Consider the following 25,855-nt stretch of genomic DNA (forward strand, 5'->3'; position numbering starts at 1 on the left):
TAATTTGGAAAAAATAAATCCATTTGTGGTGGTATTTTTTGATTACTCAAATAGGGAAGGGGAATATGTTATAGAAGAATTTCTTACAAGTTTTTTCCAAAGTACCCATTCCCTCCTTTATGGAATTTCATGAGGTCTCCTTGGTGGTGTGGTACTCAACATCCTGCTGCCACCAAAGCTATGGAGATGCTTTGGAGCAGAAACAACATTGGGAATCCCAGTGTATTTTATGTCATGCCATGGTCTTAATTAAGTTGCAACTGTATTCATAAGTTTAATGTAAAAAGAACTTTTAAATATAGTTAGATGTTTAACTGACTTTCCAGAAGGGCAAAATCTTCCTAAATAAAATTGAATAAATTTTGTTTATTTATTTTACTTAAATTTCTATTTTAAAGTTGGTGGTGAATCTAAAATGTATGCAACCATTTGTCTCCAGCACATTTTTGGGTAATGAACATCAGTGTGGCGAAATGTCACCTCTTTCCACTTGTGTGTCAATGACAAATCTTTGTAACAGACAACGTTACTGAAAAAAGTGTAAGGCTTTTCTTGTAATTATTTTGTTTCTAAAATAAAACACTGTTTAAAAAATAGTATAGTCCCACAAGACACACTCTGAAAGGTATGAAATTTGTGGAGGTGGCGGGTAGGGGAAGAGTTTCAGCTCAAGTATATTAATTCCTCAGATTGCTAAGGAACATACCTTAATACCAAACTGTGATATAACTAAGCTTCTTCATGTTCTAAGTCACTATTCTCTCCCGTTTTAAAAATTATGATTCTTATGGTAGATGTAGGTTTTGATTAATTTTAACACAGCAACAGATTAACAAATCATTATTGATATGGGCTTTTCAAGTTGCTCTTTCATGTGTCCCAATTAGAATCAGCCTCAAATCTTCACAGCATGTAGACTTGCAAGGCATTGGCCAAAGGTCTGTTTTTTTATTGAACGAAATATATGCTTATGTAGCTTAAGTAAATATGAGGCTCCTGAAAGTGTCTTGGTGCCACTTCATTTATTTCACTTATTCTTTACACAAACGATTTATTTTGTGAGCAATCTGCCAGGTTTTTGCCTATTAGATTGTATTTTAAATAATGGGAGGAAACCCAGAAAACCAGAGTGATCTGAGTCCTGTAGATAAATTACTGGTGTAGGGGTGTGTGTGTGTCTGTGTGTTTGTGTGTGTTTGTGTATGTGTGTGTGTGTGTGTGTGAGAGAGAGAGAGAGAGAGAGAGATTAAGAGAGAGGAGAAAGAAGAGAAAAAGAGTGAGACATTTATACTAGAAACAATTATCTCCTAGCACAAATTTACTGTTTACTTGCTTTTATGATTTGTTTCGTTGTTTTCTTTAGAGACAGGGTCTCACTGTCCTGCCCAGAATGGAGTACAGTTACAGATCATAGCTTATGGCCACCTTGAACTCCTGGGCTCAAGCGAGCCTCCTGCCTCAGCCTCTCATGTTGACTTGTAAAATAAGGATTCACTTCATCTGAATTCAAAGGGATAGAGGATGTACTTACTCAGTAATTCTTGTCACTTGCTTAGTCACTCTGATTTCTAACTCAACCAATTCTTTTGGATTTAAAGCCAGGTGACTTTTGCAGTCCACACTAACAGTTGATGATATATTTGATGAACAGAGGTAAGCTGGAAAAATAGCTAGGACTCTTAAAATGGTCATATTTCTGAATGTTTAGGAAACCATTCTCTATATGGGGCAAGACCTTGGTTTAGAGGTCACAAGTCGGTGGCAACACAGGAAGTGCCCCATTTCCCAACAAAAGCAGATGCATTTTTACTGTCTCTTAAGTTGACTGAAAGACATCACTTCCAATAACAATATTTTCCTAAATCTTCCTAAAGTCTGACTCATTCCCTCTAATGTTTTTGACTGACTGTTTATATTTAATAATGAACTTAGAAAAAAGACATCATGAATCAAATGTGAATCTTCAGTATATTTAAGCTCATCAGACTTGGGCACCAGGAAAATATGCTCTTGAGTCAGCACTTGCTCTTTAAAGATCTTCATCATGCAAGCTTTCTATTTCCTGGAGCTTTCCAGAGACAGAAATGTCCTCAGCACTTCTGAAACCGACTGAGGTATTTGTTATTCATCGGTATAACCTAGTTGGTTCACACAAAATGGGATTTTAAGAAATGTTGCAGGTAAAAACTGAAAGTGAGTAAATTAAAATAAAATACTCTTCATGCAAGCACATTAAATACTGTTGATTTTGCCTTTGTGGGGCAGTTGTCTCCTATGAAGGCCTAACCCTGACAGACAGATTGTTCCTGCAGCTTCCGTGGTCTTGAGCAGCCTGGGAAGGAGTAGACTCTGGCAGTTTTGTCGAGTCCTGAAGCCTCTGGTGAACGTTGAAATTGGAATTGGTAATGTCCTAGGGCCAGCATTTACCTCTCTTCCTTAATGTGTCACCCGGCGCGTGTCTTTCTACATGAACTTCTCTGGGGATAACAGTTGTGAATGCTTAACGGGGCATATGTCTGAGGGTTAAAAGAAAAATGTGCTTATTAATGACGTACAAAAAGAAGGGTACTGGTTGAACCAGGTACCTGGGAAATAACTGGGTAAATGGTCAACTTCCGAGCACGCTGCTTATCTGACTCTGAGTAGAGACCCCCACATTGTGGACGGGACTTGAATTAGCTCCGTCTCCATGGAGTCATTCTAAGGTGATCAGAGACCATAACCATGAACTTAAAACCATTCTCACGACTAAATGTACATATGTTTTGCATGTCAGAAGAAAATTCCAAATGAATATTATACAGATAAGAAGGCTTAATTATCCCCCAAAGTTGCTGTCTTCATACCTCAAAATTACTAAAAAACACAAATAGGATTTATGCAAATAAAATTATTTAACATTAGACTTTCTATACAGATAGTCTTATAAAATACAATGATAATAAATAATATATAGCTTAAGAAGTTTATAAAGTTTAAGAACAGCAGTGTCAGGGAATTGTGGCTCTTTATGGCGATAAAAGACCCCTAAAATGAAACTCATTCTTTTGACCATTTTGAAGCGTATAATTCAGTGGCATTACTACATGGAGAATGTTGTGCATCCGTCACCACTATCTGGCCCCAGGACATTTTCGTAGCTCCAAGTAGAAATATTGTGCCAAATAATCAGTCACTTTTCATCTCCCCACTTCCTCTAGCTTTTGACAACCACAGATCTGCTTCCTGTCTCTGTGAATTTCCCTATTTTTGATATTTTATGTAAGGGAAATTACACCATATATAACCTTTGTATCTGGCTTCTTTCACTCAGCATATTTTTAAGGTTCATTCATGTTGGAGACTGTATTGGTACTTCATTGTTTTCTTGTAATAATATTCCATTGCATAGATATAAAAAGCTTGGTTGATGCATTGATCAGTTCATGGGAATTCGGTTTGTTTCCACTTTTAGCTGCTGTTGATAGGGCTGCTATAAACATAAATCTTTGTTGGACTACCTGTTTTTCTTAACTTTTAAGTTCAGTGGTACACGTGCAGGTTTGTTTGTTTCATGGTGAACTCATGTCATGGGGGTTTGTTACACAGATTATTTCACCATGCAGGTATAAAGCCTAGTACCTAGTAGGTGTTTGCTTTTGTGACTCTGTCCCTCCTCCTACCCTTCACTCCCCAGTTGGCCCCAGTGTCTGTTGTTCCCTGCTATGTGTCCATGTGTTCTCATCATTTAGGTCCCAGTTATAAATGAGAATATGTGGTATTTGGTTTTCTGTTCCTGTGTTAGTTTGCTAAGAGTAATGGCCCTCAGTTCCATCCATGTCCCTGCAAAGGATACAATCTCATCCATTTTTATGGCCACATAGTATTTCATGGTACACATGTACCATATTTTCTTTATCTATTCTACCATGGCTGGGCATTTAAGTTGAATCTATATCTTTGCTATTGTGAATAGTGCTGCAATGAAAATGTTCCTTTTCCTCCCCAACCTCACCAGCACCTGTTATTTTTTGACTTTTTGTTAATAGCCATACTGAGTGGTGTAAGATGACATCTCATTGTTGACTGCCAGTTTTTAATTATTTTCAGTTTATAGACAAAAGTGGGATTTCTGATTCATATGGTAAATTGTATGTTTAATGTTTTTAATAACTGCTAAACTGTTTTCTACAGTGGCAAAATCATTTTACATTCTCTCCTGCAATGTAGGAAAGTTCCAATTTCTTCACATCCTCACCAACACTGAATGTTCCTTTAAAAAATTTATTTATTATAATCATCCCATTTCCCAAGCATCTTTCATGTCTTGTTGGTCATTTTTATCTTTTCTTTAGAGAAAAGTATTTTGTCTATTTTTGTTTGACTTTTTGTTCTTCAGTTGTAAGAGTTCTTGGTATACACATTTTATATACTAGACCTCTATCAAATATATGCTTTGTAAATATTTTATCTCATTCTGTGGGTTTTAAAATTCTTTTGATAGTATCCTTTAATGCACATTTTTAAAAAAGTTTTGATGAAGCCCAATTTATACATTTTTGTTCTTTTGTGCTTGTGTTATTGGTATCATATCTAAGAAACAATTACCAAGCTCAAGGCCATGAGGATTTCCTTCTAAGAGTATTAGAGTTGGCCAGGTGCCATGACACACGCCTATAATCCCAGCACTTTGGGAGGCCAAGGTGGGTGGATCACCTGAGGTCGGGAGTTAGAGACTAGCCTGACCAACATGGAGAAACCCCATCTCTACTAAAAATACAAAATTAACCGGGCATGGTGGCACATTTCTGTAGTCCTAGCTACTCAGGAGACTGAGGTAGGAGAATCTCTTGAACCTGGGAGGCAGAGGTTGCAGTGAGCTCAGATCGCGCCATTGCACTCCAGCCTGGGCAACAAGAGCGAAACTCCGTTTAAAAAAACAAAACAAAACAAAACAAAAAAACAGAGTATTAGAGTTTAAGGTGTTATATTTGTGTCCTTTATCCGCTTTGAGTTATTAGTTTTAAATATGTTGTAAGGTCACATCCCACTTTCATTCTTTTGCATGTTGAAGACATACTTCCTTCTTCGTAGAATGATCTTGGAACCCTTGTTGAAAATCTGTTGAACATTGACATATGGGTGTATCGGTTCTGAATTCTCAATTCCATTTCATTGGTCTATAAGTTTACTCTATTTCAGTACCACACTGTTTTCATTAGTGTAGCTTTACAATAAGTTTTGAAATCACGACGAGTAAGTCCTTAACTCTATTTGTCTTTTTCAAGATTGTTTTGATTATTCAGCGTCCCTTGCAATCTCATATGAATTTTAGGATCAGCTTTTTAATTTCTGCAAAAAAAAAAAAAAAAAAAAAAATTGGGGGGATTTTGATAGGGTAGATCAAAGTTTCTTTCATGGTAAGCAAAATATGTTAGTTATTGTAGGTCAATTTACCAAAAATAGTATAACTTAGTAAGCAGTTACTTACTAAAATGTTAGTCCTCATTATTTTAACAGTAATATAGCAAAACAATTTATATTCACTTGGTATAAATAAAACACATCAAAAATTCACCAAAAATGTGCAACTATGATTTATCAGAAAGTGAACATCATATAACCACCACTGAGGAAACAAAGTAGAACGCTGCCAGGATCCTTGGAGTGAAAGGTTGATTTAACAGTTGAAAACTAATGTGATTTTCTATGTTAACTACATAAAGGAGAAACAACCATATGCAATGGATGCAGAACTTTTAAAAATCAGAAAGAAAAACAACTACTAAAATGTAGCATAAAATATTTAACTGCATGGTTTTGGTTTTTTCAGTTGTTCGAATTTAAAACATAAGTATGGCTTCATTAAATAATCAGTAATCAATGGACAGTAGTATTGCTGTGAATGTGTAGCAGCTGAAATTCTCTTGTATTGCTGGTGGGAGTATAAAACAATACAGCCACTTTGGAAAGCTGTTTGGCAGTTTCTAATACACTTTAATTTATACCTGTGTTGCAGCAATTCCACCTCTCAGAATGGGTCTCTACAAATGATTGCATGATATTACAAAAAGACTTGTGCAAGAATGTTAATAGCAGCTTTATTTAGAATGGACAAAAACTAGAAACAACCCAAATGTCTACCAGTGGGGAATTGGATGCATAAAGTATGGTATACTTATATAATGGAATCCTACGTGGCCAAAAGAGGAAGACACACCATTGCTACACAGGACAATATGGATAGATTTCACAAACATAAGACTGGAAGAGGCCAGACACCCCAAAGAGGACATGCTGCATTTTTCTCTTTAAATGAAATTCCAGTGTAGGCAAAACTATTATCATTGACGGTGGATTTCTTCAGAATAACAGGTTGTCCCTGGGGATACCTGCGGGGAAGGACCAGGAGGGAACTTCCTGGGATGATGGAGATGTCCTTTTATCTTGAGCTGAATGATAGTTACACAGGTGTATATACAGGCAAACATTAATTAGATACATATTTAAGATTTGTATGTTTTACTAAGTATAAATTACACTGTACCCTGAATGAAAAACAAAAGACTACTTTTCGACTAATGGAACTGCATAGTTGCAGGAAGTCAGAAGACCCAACCTGTGTGGGCCTCATTCTGGACCTTATTGTTTCTTTCTTCTAGTGGTCTGTTCTTGGATCAGTGCTCAAAGGTTTTAATTGCCGTAGCTTTCTAATAAATCTGATTTCTGGCCATGTAATACTTTGCTCTATTTTTAACTCACGGATGAATTCAAGCATTAAAAAAAAATTACCCGGCCCTTCTACTCATCTTCCACGAATCAGCTGACACAAAGCATCTAGTCTGGCAGGGCAAACTTTGCTCCTATGAAATTTCAGTTTTAAAATGAATTTAAATGAGTGAATATCTGTGATGTATCCTATACTCAGTGTTGTGTCTGTCCATTTACCTGGTGAGGAAGACGAGGACAACAATAAAAGAAAAGTAAACCAAACAAGAAGTACTCCAACAACAACAAATCCATGAATGTTCAATACGTTACCCACGTAGCTCTCTTCCTTTCACTCTCTCTTGCTGCCAGATGCCCTTTCCTTACTTCCAGGACCACCCACTCCCCTCGACAGTGCTTCTGTTTACCTTCCACTGTGATCACGAGGTTGGCTAAAGTCCTACCCCCAGCCATCTGCAGAATTCCACCCAAAAGAAGTCTAGAGATTACTCAGCATGGGCGGCCATTTCTTTTCCAGGAATTCCAGTTACATCTTGAATTGAAGTTCAGTTGTCTCACTGATTGAAACACAAGGGTCTAATGTAGAACAAAGGTATTAGGTCACATGTAAACTGTATGGAAGTTCTGATTTAAATTGCCTATCACTGCTGCTGATGAAATAAAAAGAAAAATAAGAGTATTTTTAAGTATCAATTTATATGTTTTTAGTGTCTGATTTATGATCAGCTATATTAAATTTTATTTATAAAGGGATGTGTATTACTCTTTTGTTTTGTTTTGTTTTGAGACAGAGCCTCACTGTGTCACCTAGGCTGGAGTGCAGTGGTGTGATCTCAGCTAACTGCAACTTCTGTCTCCAGGGTTCAAGCAATTCTCCTGCCTCAGCCTCCCGAGTAGCAGGGACTAAGGCGTGCACCACCACGTCTAGCTAATTTTTGTATTTGTAGTGCAAGCAGGGTTTTGCTATGTTGCCCAGGCTGGTCTTGAACTCCTGGCCTCAAGTGATCTGCCTGCCTTGGCCTCCCGAAGTGCTGGATTACAGGTATGAGCCACCGTGCCCAGCCAAGATGTGTACTACTGTCATACCAGATTAATATCTACGTCAGTCTACTTGCCCTTGAATAATATTTTTTATTAATTTGTGCCAAGTGTGAAAAATGGACAGAACAGTTTATGTAACCTAATAAGGTAATATGTTATTCTCACCTTTATCAAGAGACTAGAGCTATAAAATTCTTATTACTAGTTCTTTAATCAGAATTTTAAATATTTTTCTTCTTCTTACAAGAAACAAGAATATCTTCATTTTATTTTGTTACTATTTGGATGAGTCATAACTGCAGTAAAGATAAGTCTGTATATTTTATAATAAGTGAAAAAGGAATGGATAAAATTAACAAAAGTTACAGTTTGATAAATATAAGTGTTTGATGCGCCACAACTTTCATGAATTTCAGCATTTACTTAACAAAGTTGCTCTAAATAAAACATTCACTTCCATAAAAGCTACCCCTTTAGACTTTATTGTGGTATTTCTTTAAATATAGTAAAACCAAAAAATGATTACATGAAAATATATTATACATATTGCAAATTTGTTCTCATCATGCTCACTCTCATCATGGAAGTGACTGATGTGACATTTCAAACCCACTGCAAGGCAGTGAATTCTCCAAAGCTATCTCCCACTGAAGAGGTTTAAAGCACATCAGCCAGTTCTTTGCCACTCCTACCCTTGAGTCTTGGAGTCTACATCCTTTCTCCTTGCACTTTGGCAAGCCTTTTTGGTTGCCGATATACAAAACAGAACACAGCCCATAGATGCTGCAAGACTTCCAGACTCCATCAGAATCTGGGCCATGTGCTCTTTGGGGTTCCAGTTGCTGTGCAAGAAGTCCTGACTGCCTAGAACCACTGTGTGGAAACTACATGGGTAAAAACAGGTAGAGAGGCTGAGGCGGGTGGATTGCTTGAGCTCAGGAGTTCAAGATCAGCCTGGGCAACATGATGAAACTGTGTCTCTACCCAAAATACAAAAATTAGTTGGGTGTGGTGGTGTGTACCTGTAGTCTCAGCTTCTTGGGTGGCTGAGGTGGGAGAATTGCTTGAGCTCAAGAGGCAGAGGTTGCAGTGAGTTGAGATAGCGCCACTGTACCGCCACCTGGGTGACAGAGCCAGATCCTGTATCAAAAAAAAAAAAAAAAAAAAAAAAAAAAAAGTAGAGGTGCTAAACTGTAGATGGATAAAGAGATTATAGGTAGGTAGACAGATGAATAGATGAAAGATAGAAGATAGATGATAGATAATAGATAGATGGTAGGTGATAGATGATAGGCAGGTAGGTAGGTAGGTAGCTAGGTAGATAGAGACAGATAGATAAAGGAAAATCTGTCTCTGTCATGTTCATGGGGCCTCAGCTATTCTAGTCCCTAAGTTTTCTCAGCCCAGGCATGTAATTGAAGAAACATTCGGAATGACCCATCCCCAGCCACCATCTGACCACACCACATAGAAGACCTTAAACCAGATCTGGTCAACATAGCCCCATCAAGACCCAGATATGTGAGCAAAGTAAATGATTTTAATTTCCACCACTGTATGGGGGTCATAAATTGCATAGCAACAGATAGCCTGCTGTGACCCATCTCAATTGAAAGCTCTTTCACAATCCGCTCCCAGTTCAGAGGCTTCACATCAGTGTTTGAACAATGTAGGACAGCTCTGCAACCAGTTGCTCAGTTATAATGAGAAAGTCTGCTTTGATCTGCACATTATCCTGGCTTGGGCAATAAGTTATATGGCTACACTAGGAATTAACTACAGATGTATTGCCTGAGTCAGGGATGGTTTGTTTTTAAAAAACAAACCAACTCATGTTTACTAAAGTGCACCACGTAAGAATAAGAGACTATCCCACAAATTTAAATAAAAAATATGAACAGAGACTACCCATGAAACTGAACATAAAACCCAGGAACTTAGGACATCTGCTTCACTTTCTTTCTGCTCTTCATGCCCTCAAGTGAGGCGACTCGCTTTTTTTGTTGTTTTGTTTTGTTTTGTTTTTGAGATGGAGTCTCGCTCTGTCGCCCATGCTGGAGTGCAGTGGCGCGATCTCGGCTCACTGCAAGCTCTGCCTCCCGGGTTCACGCCATTCTCCTGCCTCAGCCTCTGGAGTAGCTGGGACTACAGGTGCCCGCCACCACGCTCGGCTAGTTTTTTTTGTTTGTTTGTTTTGTTTTGTTTTGTTTTGTTTTTGTATTTTTAGTGGAGATGGGGTTTCACTGGGTTAGCCAGGATGGTCTCGATCTCCTGACCTCGTGATCCGTCCGCCTCGGCCTCCCAAAGTGCTGGGATTACACGTGTGAGCCACTGCGCCCGGCCTGGCTCTTTTCATTCTCCCTCTGCCTTCGTTTCTCCTCTGCAGCTTGGGCTCTCATTTGCATATAAACTATTATGGCCATCTCCATATGGCCCTTAGGTCACCTTCCATGTCCAGCACCCATGGGGTCAGATGTCCAGGTTCACTCAGTGGTATTCAGAGAATAATGATACTAGATATGCAGGAGGACCCCTCTCTGAACAGCTGAAGGGGGTAATGTTCAGAAAAGGAGTGTGAACAGATATATACTGTGGCTATTAGGGAATAAATGAGATAAATAAAACTGTGAGATGTGATTTCTGTTCCCAATTTGAAATGTATCCTTTGGTAATTCACATGGTGATTGTATCTTGTTCCTGTGTTTGGGAAATCTTGTGATCCTGTGGATTTTTCTCAAATCTCACATCAGACAAACACACAAAGGTGATATGAGCACTAAGACTCCCTGATTAATTAAAACCTGACAAGATAAGGATGTCATAGAATTATCTAAGATAAAAGGAAATGCATGATGAAACTGCAGGGTAGGGTGTGACCTCAGTTCCATAATGACATTTTTCAGATAGGACTAAAAGATGTGTTTGAAAGGAAAGGAGAGTGAGAAACAACCAGTTTAACCTGCAAGTTCTATTTGAGATTTCTACCACGAAAGCTTTGCTTCTAAAGCCACATGCTCGATAGTTCTCACCTTTTGGAAAGCTTTCTCAAAAGAGTGTCTACTGCCTTCTTTAAGCTTTGGTCCTGTCCCCAAAATTGACTAAGTAATAATCATCTGTAACATTTATATGATATCTTATTTTTCACAATAATATAGTGCTTTCCTCACAGTTTTACAAATAAGGAAACTGAGGCTCACTGAAAAAGTCAAAGAGCATAGTAAGGGCCACAAACAGCACTGTGATACAGCCCTTTTGATTCCCAGGTTGGATTTAAGGAGTGGGCAGTGACATACTAAGATACTTCTCTCCCCCTTGACTTACTTTTAAAAGACTCTCTCTCTCTCTATATATATATGTGTGTGTATATATATACACACACATATATAATTATTACACATATATGTGTATGTATACCATATACACTATACACATACACACATATATGTGTATATATACTATACACATATACATATGTGTGTGTATATATAGTTATTGCATATATATATGTATTTATGTATATATAGTTATTACATAGGTATATATAGCTATTACAAATAACATTTTACTCACATTTTAATAACTTCCTCAGATATTGGCATGGTGCTCTTTATTTTTGTTTTTATTATCTCAAGATACAAGCAAAATTCCATATTAGTGGTTATGTCAGTTCTTTTTGTTTATTTGTAAAAATGAGTCATTTTTTAAAACTGTTTATTTCTAAGATTTGGCATTAAAAAGAGTATTTTAAACTTACATAACATAAATTGGCAGAGAATTTTATAGAGAGAAAATAAGAAGTGAAGCATGTATTTATATTGCATGCATCCTAGATTTACTACTTCTACATCAAGATCTGAGGAAATATGCTATCAAGTTTATGATGTTATAATACTGTCACTTTACATCTGTTCTGGAATATATAGAGAGTCAATGATTTATAGGACTGGTTTTGGTAAGCAGACCATTCCTGATTCCCACCAGACAATTTGTACCACAATAGGATATGTTAAAATTTCTGTAAAACATGTAAATTTGACAATAGCCTTTTGAATATTTTTTCCATCTTACAGAAACTTGGAAATTTCATCTTTAGCAAAAAAATAATAATGATTACTATAAATCTAATGTTAGCAAATTCTTCTTCTCAATGAGAGATAACTATTTTCAGGGATTCTTCTGTCAGTTTTTAGATAATGGGGGAGACTGCTCCTGGAATTACAAAGAGACGACTGCTGAAAATTTGTCCTTCATAAAGCAACGAGAACACCTGGCACAATAAACTTTTTCAGGACTTTGGAGATTGATCAAAGGCTTCCAACAATCTAAGAAGCATTTATAGGCCGGGCACGGTGGGTCACGCCTATAATCCCAGCACTTTGGGAGGCCAAGGCAAGTGGATCACTTGAGGTCAGGAGTTCGAGACCTGCCTGGCCAACATGGTGAAACCCTGTCTCTACTAAAAATACAAAAATTAGCCTGGTGTGGTGGCAGAAGCCTGTAATCCCAACTACTCGGAAGGCTGAGGCAGGAGAATCTCTTGAACCTGGGAGGCAGAGGTTGCAATGAGCTGAGATTGTGCCTTTGTACTCCAGCTTGGGCAACAAGAGCGAAACTCCGTCTCAAAAAAAAAAAAAAAAAAAAAAAAAAGCAGTGTTTATTCAGGAATAAATGGTTGAACTTTGGCAAGAGCAGTGTTTTGTGGTCCTTCGACTTTTGTAGCCACATCCTCTTCTCCCTAGCTCTGTAGTAGCCCTAAAACCGGCAGCCTCGCAATCTTGGCAGCCCCATAAACCAGCAGCCTCGGAGCGACTGGAAGCTGCAGACTAGGTTTGGATCTCCTCCAAAACCACCATTCTTAGAGAATTATCATTATTTGACCTATCTGGCCACTGTCACTCACAAGATTTGTTTTCATATAAAGTGACTCAGAATAAGCTCACTACAAACCTTTTCCCTGGGGCATTTGTAGAAAACAACTAGCAGGAATCCTTTAGCATTGCAACAATTGGAACAAACAAGAAACTGGCCAAAACACTTAGAAGGAAATGAGAGGTCCACAGAGTACTTTGAAAAACTGCAATGTATGCCTCAGAATCTAGAAGGCTATGCACATGTTCAGAGCTGTGGGTGTGCTCATAAGACACCTGGGAAGACCCCAGTTTCTCTCTTAGGGTTGATCTTAAGGCTTTGCACAGGTAGAAGTGCAGACTCAGGAAAAGATGTAAACTGTCTCCAGGAGCACCACAGCAATGCCCCAGCACAGAAGCGTCCCAGCACAGAAGCCCAGCTCCTAAGTGAAGGCTAAGAGTGTTATTGCTTCAAGCCATTTAAGGAAATATGTTTACTCACTGACTACTACAATAAATAAGCAGAGAGTTCAGTGGCTATGCATGACACATAATATAGATATTGCAGATCTAGTTAAGAAAAGTAATGAAACAAACAACAATTACAAGCAGAAACAGCAACCTACTCGGGAGTGGACAGTGCATCTGATTTTCAAAGTGTCCACATTTTATTATTTATCATGTTTAGTGTTTTGTTTGAAATGTTTGTCTCCTCCCAAACTCATGTTAAAATTTAATTGCCTTTGTAACAGTACTAAGAGGTGATTTGGCCATGAGGACTCTGCCCTCATGAGTGGTTTAATGCTGTTATCACAGGAGTAGGTTTGTTATTGTGGGAGTGGCTCCCTTTCAAAAGGATTCACGTGGTCCCTTTTGCCCTCCCCTTCTTCCCACCTTACCCCATTGGATGACCCAGCAAGAAAGTTCTCACAGTATACTGGCCCCTTGATTTTGGACTTCTCAGGATATAGAACGGTTAGAAAATAAACTACCATTTTAAAAAATAAATTAACCAGTCTGTGCATTCTGTAATAGCAGCACAAACCAAACTAAGAAACATAGTTGTCAACAAAAAATTATGAGATATTCAAATAAACAAGAAAGTATGTTCCGCAGAGAGAGAAAAAAGTAGTCAACAGAAACTGTGTCAGAGAGCCCAGATATTAGATTTACTGGAGAGGAATTTTAAATAAACGATCATAAAAATGTTCAAATAACTAAAGAAAATTATGTCTAAATCGCTAAAGTATGAGAGTGGTATCTCCCCACATAGAAAAGAACAATTATAAAAAGAAACAAATAGAAATTCTGAAGTTGAGAAGTACAGTAACTAAAATTAAATATACATTAGCAGAAATGAAGTGTATGTAAGCTGGCAAAACAAGCAATGAATTTAAAGATAGATCAATTAAGATGATCCAGTCTGAGGTAGAGAAGAAAAAAACAATGAAGGAAAATGAGCACAGCCTAAGGGGCCTGTAGAGCACCATCAAGTGTACCAGCGTACATAATGGAGTCACAGATGAGAGGAGAAAGACAAGGCAGGAATAATATTGGAGGAACTAATGGGAGAAAACTTGCCAAATTTGATGGAAAATATTAATCTACACATCTAAGAAGCTTCTCAAATTCCAGGTTAGATAAACTGAAACAGATCCATACCTAGACACAACATAATCAAACTGTGAAAAGCCAAAGGCAAAAAATATCTTGAAAGCATAAATATAGAAGTTATGCTTCATGTACAAGGGTTCCTCAAGAAGTTTAACAGCTGACTTCTAATCAGAAACCATGGAAGCCAAAAGGCAGAAAGATGACAAATTCAAAGTGCTAAAAAGGAAGACTGCCAGCCAAGAATTCTATATCCATAAAAATGACTTTTCAAAAATGGAGGAATATTAAGACATTAATGAAAAACAAAAACTAAGAGAATTTTTCTCTAACAGATCTTCCCTTTATGAAACAGCAAAGGGAATCTTTCAGGCTGAAATGAAAGACATTTGACTTGAATTCACATAAAAGATAGACAGCACTTGAAATTTAAACACATAAATAAATATAAAAAAAAGTATTGCCTATTTTTGTTACTCTAATCTTTAATTATATTTAAAACATAATTACAGAAATAAATGAACATAAGTCTGTTATAAATGAGCACACAATGCATAAAGATGTAATTTGTTTGAACATAATGACCCAAAGTTAGAAGGGTAGTGGTAGAGGGCACAGCTGGCTATATAAGAGAAAAGTTCTTGTACACTCTTCAAATTTAGTTGGCATTAATCTGAACTAAATTATTTTAAATTAATGTATTAATTGTAATCCCTAGGGAAATAATGAGAAAATAAATAATATATGAAAATAAATGCATGAGAATCAAAATGACATGTAAATTAGTACCTATTTACACAAAAAAGGCAGCAATGGGGGCATAGAAGAACGAAACAGGTATAATACACATAACAAAAAGCAAAATGGTAGGCATAAATCCTACTTTATCAGTAATTGCATTAATATAAATGGATTTAATACTCAAAAGGCAGAGATGAGCAGAATTGATTAAAAAGTCATCCAGCTATATTTTGCCTATAAGAGACATCTATTGGATTCAAAGACACAAATTGGTTGAAAGTAAAACATGGGAAATCATGTACCATTCAAAAAGTAACCCGAAAAGTGCTAGAGTACATATGTTAGTATCAGGTAACTCAACTTTAATGTAAAAATTATTATTATAGAAAAAATGAGGACATTATATAGTTATAATGGAATTATTCCATCATGAAGATATAGAAATTATAAATATATATGTGCCTAACAACAGGGTTCCAAAATACATGAAGCAAAACCGACAGAATCAAAAGGTAAAATAGAGCATGCATAGATATTTGAATATTTCAGTACCTTTCACAGCAATGGACGGAACTAGACAAAAGTTCAAGAAAAAGAAGACTTGAACAACTATATACAGCAGAAATTTATCAAACATGCTATTCCACAACAGCAGAACACACATTCTTCTGAAGAGTGCATGAAACATTCTCCACGACAGACCACATACAAAACCATAAAACAAGTGTCAATAATTTTTAAAAGAATTAAAATATTACAAAGTGTGTTCTCTCACCATAATGGAATAAAAATAAAAATACTCAATAGATGGAATGTTATAAAATTCACAAATATGCAAAAATTATCTATTATGGGCTAAATTTTGTCCTGCCCTGACCCCTCCCCTCAATTCATATGTTGAAACTTTAGCCCCCAGTAACTCAGAATGTGACTGTATTTGAGAACAGGGCATTTAAGGAGGCCAATAAGTTAAAAAGAGGTCATTAGAGTGAGCTCAAATCTAATATGACTGGTGTTTTAATAAGAACAAATTTAGACATGCACAGGGTGTGCCATCAGAGAGTCACATGTGAGGACACAGTGATGACACAGTGAGAAGGCGGCCATCCGCAAGCCAAGAAGAGAGGCCTCAGAGGAAATCAAACTGTCAACGCCTTGATCTTGGACTTCTAGTTTCCGGAACTATGAGAAAATAAATTTCCATTGTGTAAACCACCCATCTGAGGTATCTTGTTATGGTAGCCCTCGCAAACTACTATGTTATCCAGAATACTCCTACATAACCAATGTATCAAAACAGAAATCACAATAGATATTATAAAATAATGTTAGATAAATGAAGTGAAAATACTACATATTAAAAGATGTAAGGTATAACTAAAGCAGTTCTTATGGAGAATTTTATAGCTGTAAATACTCATCTTTCTTTAGTAATTTCATTTTTAAGAAAAGCTTTAGATTCACAGCAAAATTAAGGGGAAGGTACAGAGATTTTCCATATAGCCCCTGCTCTGACACATGCATAACCTCCCCTGTTATTAATCTCCCCGACCTGAATGGTACACATTTTGTGATTGATAAACCTACATTAACACAACCTAATCACCCGAAGTCCAAAGTAATAAATACCTATATTTAAATACATAAAAGTATCTTAAATTAACCTAACTTTTTATATTCAAAAATGAGGAAAAGTAGTAAACAATATCCAATGCCAGTAAAAGGAACGATATAATAAAGGTTTGAGTAGAAATAAAAGAAATATAGAGAAAAACAATAGAGAAATCAATAAAACCAAAACTTGGTCCTTTGAAAAAATCAACACAATTGAAAACTTTGGCTAAACTGACAAAAAAAAAAAAAAAAAATGACCAAACCAAACCAAAAGAAAAATTACTAAAATCAGGAATGAAAGAGGATACAATAGTGCCCCCTTACCCATGATTTTGATTTCCATGGTTTTAGGTACCTATGATCAATCCTGGTCCAAAAATAAAAGATAGAAAATTCCAGAAATAAGTAATTCCAAAAAGTTTAAATTGCACCACATTCTGAGTAGCGTAGTGAAACCCTGTGCCATTTCACTCCATTCCATCTGGGACACGAATCAACTCTTTGTCCAGCATATATACTGTGTACACTACCTGCGTGTTAGTCATCAATATCTTCTGCTCTTGTATCTAACCATTGGCACCATCATGGCTCAGTGATCCGGCATCACCTGGAACACAGGAACCTTTTCTGTCCTATCATCAGAAGGTCAGTTGTAGCCTAATGCAACATCACAGTGTCTATGTCATCTCATCATATAGACATTTTATTATCTCACATCATCACGAGAAGAATAAGAATGAGTACAATAAGATATTTTGAAGAGAGAAAGAGACCATATTCATATAACTTTTATTACAGTATATTGTTATAATTGTTCTATTGTATTATTGTTGTTAACCTTTTCTCTGCCTAATTTATGAATTAAACTTTATCATAAGTATGTACGTATAGGAAAATCATAGCATATATGAAATTTTGTTCTATCAGCACTTTCAGGCATATGCTGGAGATCTTGGACTGTATCCCCCAGAGAAAAGAGAAGTATACCGTGTATTAGAATCAAACTTAAAATGGGTTAAAAGGTAATACTAGTAAAATTATACGCCAAAAAAATTAGATAACCCCCAAGAAACAAAAAAATTCCTAGAAAGACACAAATCATGGTAGGCTTATATCAAATAGATTTAATTAATAAAATCTTTCCACAAAGGAAAGACCAGACACACGTGGCTTCATAGAGAATTTCTTCAAAATGATTACAGAAGAATTAATACTAGTTTTCATAAATGCTTTTAAAAATGTGAACAGGAAGGAGTACCGCCTAACACACTCTATATGACCAATCAAATAATAATAATATCAGTAACAACAGGTATACCGAAATATAAGATCAAGGGAAACAATATAAAATTAAAACTGACTCACAAGTGATGCACATGATATAGCTATCAGATTTGATTTCATAATTACTCCAACCAACATGTACAATAAATAATGATAAAACCTTCTACCAGGTTTTAAAATCTATATGAAAGTATCAAATGGAAAGTGTAGAACTAAAAAATAATGTGACAAATTGAAATTGAACTGATGGCTTTAACGATTGATTGTACATAGCTGAAAAGGATTTCATATTGTGGCAGGGCAGTAGAAAATATCCAGGGTAGTATATTGAGTGAAAACAAAGGAAGGCCTAAGAGATATAAGGAAGATGAGGATAATGCTGAACACAATCTCAGTGTGATCCTTGAGGAGGAAAAGGAATGAAATGGGTTATAAGTAATATTTGAAGGGAAAATGGTAATTCAGTTTTCAGAACAAATTCAAGATATATAGCCAGTGATTCAAGAAGCACTACAAATCATTCTGATCCATTTTGTCCTCTGTCTTCTCCACTACCAGTGCCAACTAGATTATACACTCTCTGAAGGCAAGATTGTTTTCTATTTCTTCTCTGTACATCTGTACCTCTTGGGATAGTGCTAACTATTAATACAAAAAGGACGCTCACTAAATATTTGTTTCATTTGTCATAACTGCACAGTGGATTGGGATTGGAGAATCTAGGTCAATGGGGCCTTGAAGACCTTGGACTTGGCTTACAGTCTTCAGGATTTAGTCAGGTCCAGTTTTGATTAAGTTGAGTGGGAAAAAAGAAATCTTAAAGCCATGGCCAAAGTGACATGAAATGAGTTTTTACTGGTTGAAGACTGTGAGGTCTCTGGGGCTAAGGTGGGTCTCAGCTACTGCTTGATTCCAGGTGTTTCAAGCTAATTCGCCCATAATTTGCTTGCTAAGGCTGGAACCTAATGTACCTTGTCTTCATGCCCAGCCCTGATGGGTCTCCTTGTCCAGAAGGGTGGCTGGTAGCAGTCTTGAGCATCCTATGAGTGCGTGTGGATCTGAGTCAAATCAGAAGCAAACACTTAAGGTATGATTGAGCAGCTCACTTGAATAAAGACTTCAGGCAGAGCCCACCAAAGCTCCGACAACCTGGCTCGACCCTCTTATCATGAACCTACTGTTTCCAGGCTGGACGGAAACAAACTGAACAGTCCTTGGATGCTGATTCCCTTGGCTGTCTATGCTTCTCGGTGTTATAGTCATCTAGGAACATGGGGATCAATGGACACATCTTTGACTGCCTGAATTGAATAACCTGGTGACAGAACAATTTATATCTTTCCAAAGTTTGGGTAAGGATCTAAAACATAGTGAGGGTTGAGGGTCATTGTCCAGACTCAGTCTCTGACTGGAGGCCTCCCCATCCACTGCGGCCTGAGCACCTCCTGTGAGCTCACACTGATTATTCTGGATCCACGGATCCATTCCAGAGGTCCAGCTGAATATGCATGCATTGAGAATACTGTGTGTCCTGAGGGATCCTGTGGGACACGAGGCACTAGGGGCCAAACTCTCAATGACAAATTAATGGGAAAGGATCTTCCATCAAGTCTTTGCCACTTTCTAATTCGGTCGCTTCCAAATGAGGCGTTCAGAGGTAATTTCCTGAGATTGTAAAATCTTAGCAGTTTTTCTCAGAATGTTTTTAAGGGACCATCTGCACCAGAATCTCCTGCAGTGTGTGTGCATGTGTTCTTTTTAAAAAACACAATTTTAGATCCCACAACAAAGCTCCTGAATCAAAGGACTGAAGAGATGGGACTAGGAATTGATTCTAATGGGGGCAGAAATAGCTCCTAAAGGTGGAAGAATGGGATTTTGGCGAAAAGTCTTAGCTAAAGCAACGATTTTGTGACCCTCCATCCGGCCACATTCCATAAGTAGATATCCCAGCCTGTCGGCATTATTACAATTTCACAGAGGGTGAGGGGGTGATAATAAAAAACAGATTGAGAAGCCCTGAACTAGGAAAATTCATCTTAATAAAATCCTCAAGTTATTCTTATACATCCTAAAGTTTGAGCTCTACTTAGGAAAGGAAATCTGTATTTCAGCAGCACTGCTGTGCAAATAGACGTTTCTGTGGTGTTGATATAATTTCTATATTCCTACTTCTTGCTTCTCTTCTTGATTGACATGTTAATGAGATAAGATACAATTTTCAAAGGCATTCTCAGATGACTAACAACTGTATGGAAATTCTCAGGCATACATTTTTAGAAGTCTTCACATTGATGTTTTCATTATCATTTCAGGAGGAAAAAAATGACACTGGCTTGATACTTTGTTGTTATTCATTGTAACTTCTTTATTTAGAAATAAAACCAAACTTACAGAAAACTTTCCCAGATAACACAAGAACTCCCATATATCCTCTATCCAGGTTTACCAATTGCTAACTTCTTACCATGCATGATTGTCCTTCCTTCTGTCTGGAAACTGTCTTCTGCAGGGCTTGTAACAGGAACAGAATTGAGAACCCAGGTATGCTTAGTTTTATCTTCCTTTCCTCTGTTGATGTTAAATGTAACACCTTTGTGAATATAAGAGCCACTGTAGTGGAGATTGTGTGAGAGTAGGTATAGATTGCTATGCAGTCACATGTCCATGCTAGCTAATGGGGTCTCCAAAGACTTTACAGATAAATGGTTGCAATACAGTGTCTAGAAACACAAAATAAATGCTGACAACCAGGTGGACTATTGTGTTTGGTTATCGTTGGTGATGGTGGGAACCAGCTGCGTAGTCTATTAAAGCCACTTAGCAAATTTTATGATGTATTTTAGTCCATTTTTTACCCCAATAGCTGAAAATTTGGAGAATGAATGTTTCTTTTTAAATATCAAATCATGCCCCCCGCCCCACCGCCCACAGGCATCTCGATGGAGTTCTGCTGCAGCTTGATGATGAAGCCACAAATATACAATAAATGCTGAATCCGTTCCAAGCGGCAACACTATAAAAGGAAGCATGAGCTTCGTTATTCTATTTGGTCCCCAGATGGCTGTTTTCCTTAGGCTATTTCCTTGCAGATTTTGTCATAACAGAAAGACTCAGAGTGGTGCTGCCGTTTCGCTTGACTGGCCGCTCCAATCATGTTGTTACAAGGTTGCTATGAACCCATACCTTTTTGGATAATGTATTTTAACAGAAATTTGAGCTATTTCCCACACAATTAGTAATTCTGAGACCACTACAATGGATCTTGATCCCGGCTGTGATTCTGAAGTTTTGCTCCAGGGCACAATCACTGGAGTCCTGTGGCTGCACTTGAGTTCTAGCTCCATCATGTACCTATGGTTTCAGGGAACCATGTAATATAACAGAGCCTCAGCTTCCTGATTAGTAAAAGAAAGAGTGACAATTCTAGTGTCCGTATTATAGAGGTATGGAGAGAATTAAAGTAATTCTTACACGTAAGGTACTTGGTACAGGGTTACACCAAAAATGTTCTACAGGTGTTAGTTTCATAATTTTCTTCTCAAAATTGTTACAAACTAATTTTTATACAAATGATGTTTTTTTCATTATATCTTCATATTTAGGTCCCTTACAATTCCAGTTTTTAACCCTTAGCAGAGTCATAGAATTTAGCTCACACTACTATATGTATATGCAAAGAATAACCTATTTCTTATTTGGCCAGTAGTTGATTTTGTCTTATTCTTGAGGCCTTACTCATGGTGATGATGGGCAAGCCAGTTAATATCGAGTTTGTGATTCTAACATGGTTCCATCTTGATCATGCAAACAGCCCTCTCAAAAAAACTGTCCTATCTAGGACAAACAAAACACAGATTGCCCTTTTCTCACTAGGATGATGCCTGGCTGGTTGGAGGAAGAAGCTTATCTTCTTTCATGATTGCCCACTTTAGTGATCTGGAGCTCTCCCTTGCCAGCTCATGAGAGCCAACTGTTAAAATTCCAGGAATTTTATGAGTTGGTTGTGAAACGGTTAAATAATACCTATATTAAAAATTAACTGACATGAACTTACAATGCAGTAGACTGTATTTAAAGCAAAGGTAATAAAGATTCACTTTCTCCATGCTCAGCATTCTCCTTTGCCATGTATATTTCCCCCTTTGTTCCACTTTTGTTTGATAAATTATACACTCAACCTCCAGGATAATATGCTAAATTTGCCTCACGCATATTCTGCATTTAAATTCAACATTTAGTAACCAGAAAGTTTGGAAAACATTCAGAATAGATCTTAAAGTATGGATTTTACAATATATTATTATAGGGTTTTATTACACATAGTCATTCCAGTCATTTATTGATCCTTACGAAGTGCCTGGAGCATGCTACCTATGTTGTCTCATTTAATTCTCACAATACCCCCATGAAGTGAGTACGACTGTCCATTGTTTTACTGACAAAAAACTGAGACATAAAGTAGCTTTCCAGGTCTCAGGCTGAAACCTGTGTAACCCCAAACCCAAACAATATGGATCACTGATTTCTATTATGTATGATTCACTGTGTGTCTGCATAATGGACTCTGCATAAAAATCCGATTGCATTTTGCTAATATTATAACATGATACAATCTACTTCACATTGTCTTTGTAGTGAGATCACACTTGTGCTATTTCTTTGCAGAATATAAAAAAAATCAATATTAGTTAATTCATGATGGATAATTTCATTTGCTAAAAGGATAAATACTAGAGTAAAAGTGCTGTCTATCATCTGAGGAAACCATTGGCAAATGTATGAAATGAACTTTCTATTATGAAAGGGATTTTAAACATTAAGAGTAATGAGTACATGAGGTTGCAAGAGGTGCCTTCATTTATTTTATTTATATATATATATATATAGATAGATAGATAGAGAGAGAGAGACAGAGAGAGAGAGGGAGAGAGAGGCAGAGAAAGGCTGGGAGGAAGAGCATCTCCATACCACGTAACAGGACCGTTCTTAGAAATACAGTGAAGAACAAGAGAAAAATGGCCTTGGTCTCCTCGACTTTTCTTGTAACAGCAGAGAAAGAAGGTAACCCAGCTGGCAAATGAATACGATGTGAGCTGTCAGGTCACAGCTGATCCTACAAGTTTGCCACCTTTGAGAATGTTTTTGTAACACACTACTCAATGTTAGCAGATTCTAGGTTATGAAAATAATTAAATCTTTGACTGCAGAAAGAACATCATCAAAGGAAAGTCCCTTGGCAATGAATAGATATGAACATGCTTCTATTTAGGAACTTCTTCCTGGATGTGCTCCAAGGGTGCGCTGATGTAAGGAAAGGGTGGCCGGGGCACACGGGGCAGGACAGGCTGACCTGGCTCACAGGTGGAGGCCTGTCTCCCTCATCACACCCACTGCACCCACCGTCAAAGAGCTCGACCTTCCTGGAGAGGAGGCTTCGCATAGTCACGATGTCTGCCAAGACTCATGTTGCCTTCTGTGATACGCAGTTAGATTCGGGGAAGATAGTCAGAGACTAGACATTGGAACACATAAAAGAATTGGAGTGCCATAGGAAAGATGGCCCCTTCAGGCAACATTTCACTTTACAGATAAAGTTAATTGGGAAGACAGTATGCCTCAGTGAGGTATGAGTTTGAACCTGAGCCATTTTGTACAGTTCTGTGTAATAATGAAATAAAAGAGTAACTGTTGCTTTAATTTTGTGTGTGTGGAAAATGCATTCATGGTATTTTTTTAAAAGTATGATATTGCTATTAGTAGTGGAAACCATTATAGTGTGTTGGGGATTGAAGAACCTTTCTGTGGGGCTGGTCTTACAGCTTCATTTTAAGTAGCAGAGAATGGAACACAATCAATCAATCTCTTAATAGTTTGTGGCATTCTGTGTACTAATGAATTCACCTTTGCTGTTCAAATGGAAATACAGGTCACCTTTCAACTGTGAATTTATTCTAGTAATTGGTATATAGTTTGATCCATTTGACTTAACTAATTTGGATATATGTGGCTTTGTTCTGAAGTGCTTTGTGAGAATGGTGGAAACATTGCCAAAGGCTCATGGCACCAGTGGAAGGTTAATGTTAAAAAGGAAGCTTTTATTGCTTTAAGCCAATGGGCCTTAATGAATTAAAAATAAAAATAAAAATTCAGTGACCTAATGCCCATGTGAACCTGATGAAGTAATTTCTTTCATTTTGCTTTATGTTCTACAATGGATGCAAACACCAGACACTTTGAAACAGTAAACTTTAAAAAATCTGTTTCACTTTCTCATTAATTTGCATGGTTGTAATAGGAAATTATGTTGCCCAACCATGGAATAAGTTTGAAGATGACGAGAAACACCACCAATCATCATATAAAATAGGGTCAGATGGCACAGAAGCTATCTTTGTTGGTGTTCACAGCTGTTTGCGTTTTAGATGTTAATGAAAGACTACACATTTGGTTCCACACGTGGAAGAAGGACGCTCTGTAACTCCATTCTCCTCTCTGTTGTTTTCAGTGCTTCGGCTCCTGAAGGAGGGGGCAGACCCCCACACCCTCGTCTCCTCGGGAGGGTCCCTGCTCCATCTGGTAAGAATCGGCACAATCAGTGCCAGTGCATGGGGACACCCGGGGGAGAATACATTACAGGTTCCAACCCAGGAACAAAATGCACATCTCACGGTTGATGATCAGAAAGATGATGTGTTTCTAATTAACAGACTTGGATAATCTGCTGCAATTATTATTAATTACTGTGTTGAAGTTTGTAAGTAATCTTTCATCAATAAAGTTAGAATTTCTGCCCTAAAGAAATCACTTTTAAAAACTAATAGCCTTCAAAATAAGTTAAATAACATTGTATCAGTTATACAGTATTAGGCAATCATCCTTTCTTTTTTCCCACAAGTTGTCCTTATTCCTCTAATGAAATTTTACTATATTTTGCTCGTGATCCAGCTCATAGAAATGCAAATACAGCCTGCCTTGTAGTATTTTAGAAACAAGGAAGGGGTAAGTGAATAAATAAGTAACTACATTTAAAAATATATTATAAATAACTACATTTAAAATATCATATTAGGTCATGTGCAAGAAATTTTTACTGGTTCTGTTAGGGGCAAAAATAAAGTAAAAGTCAATAAGTATTCGATTTGGTGGTCTTTACAACTAATTTAAAGATAGAAACTTAATTTTGAAAAATATAAATTAACGTAAGATATCAGTCTAATTTACGACTGTCTTTCAACACAAAAAATAATGTTGTATTTCTTCACATTATAGCAAACTGTAGTGGGGGGGGTCACGCCCTTAACTTCCAGAAGCGTCTTAACATCACATAAATTTTCAACCTTGATTGCACCTGGGAATCACGTGGGTGTTATTAAAATACTGACACCTGACTCCCAACCCGAGTTGAACCCACAAAGATTCTTCTTTTTTCTGGGATGTAGCTTGACTGCTGGGAGTTGTTAAGACTTCCCAGGTGATTCTAATTTATGGCCAACGTTGGGGAAAAACTGCATGAAAGAGAAACTGGTGTATACCAAAGGCTCAAGAGATCTGGAATGCAAGTTATTACATAGTCAGCAGAACAGAAAAAGAACAGAGAATATTGTGATAGAAGACAGTTTGCTGAAGAACATAGGCGCTTTCTCTCTAGCACTGGAAATAGATACAAAGAGAGATTTCCAGGTAACCTTTTCCTTCTCTGGAATGTTTTGGTTATGAAACGTCTCTGTTTTACACTCAGATACTTATATGACTTCCATGATATTTTCAAGGAGTCGTACCTCATTAGTCCCTAGATCCTAGGTTTTATTTTAAGCAATCCTACTAGGCACATTCTGCTAAGAGTCTTCCGTGGATCAATATTCTCTTCCTGGCAAATATCATAAGCCTGTTTTTTTGTTTGTTTGTTTGTTTGTTTTTGTTGTTGTTGAGACGGAGTCTCGCTTTGTCGCCCAGGCTGGAGTGTAGTGGCGCGATCTCCACTCACTGCAAACTCCACCTCCCGGGTT

General features: G+C 37.2%; 1 protein-coding gene across 4 annotated transcripts in view; it reads left to right on the plus strand.

The window, feature by feature from the left end:
• The window catches only part of MYO16 (myosin XVI), a 702,722-nt gene that overhangs the window by 190,817 nt on the left and 486,050 nt on the right, over nt 1-25,855 (plus strand). For all 4 annotated transcript variants that reach the window (XM_073014491.1, XM_073014490.1, XM_007960876.3 and 1 more), the window contains exon 3: nt 24,355-24,425. In XM_073014491.1, the coding sequence (XP_072870592.1) occupies nt 24,355-24,425 (71 nt within the window). The remainder of the gene's footprint in view (nt 1-24,354; nt 24,426-25,855) is intronic.

This window comes from Chlorocebus sabaeus, chromosome 3 (genome assembly GCF_047675955.1).
Source record: "Chlorocebus sabaeus isolate Y175 chromosome 3, mChlSab1.0.hap1, whole genome shotgun sequence".
NCBI classification, from domain to species: domain Eukaryota; kingdom Metazoa; phylum Chordata; class Mammalia; order Primates; family Cercopithecidae; genus Chlorocebus; species Chlorocebus sabaeus.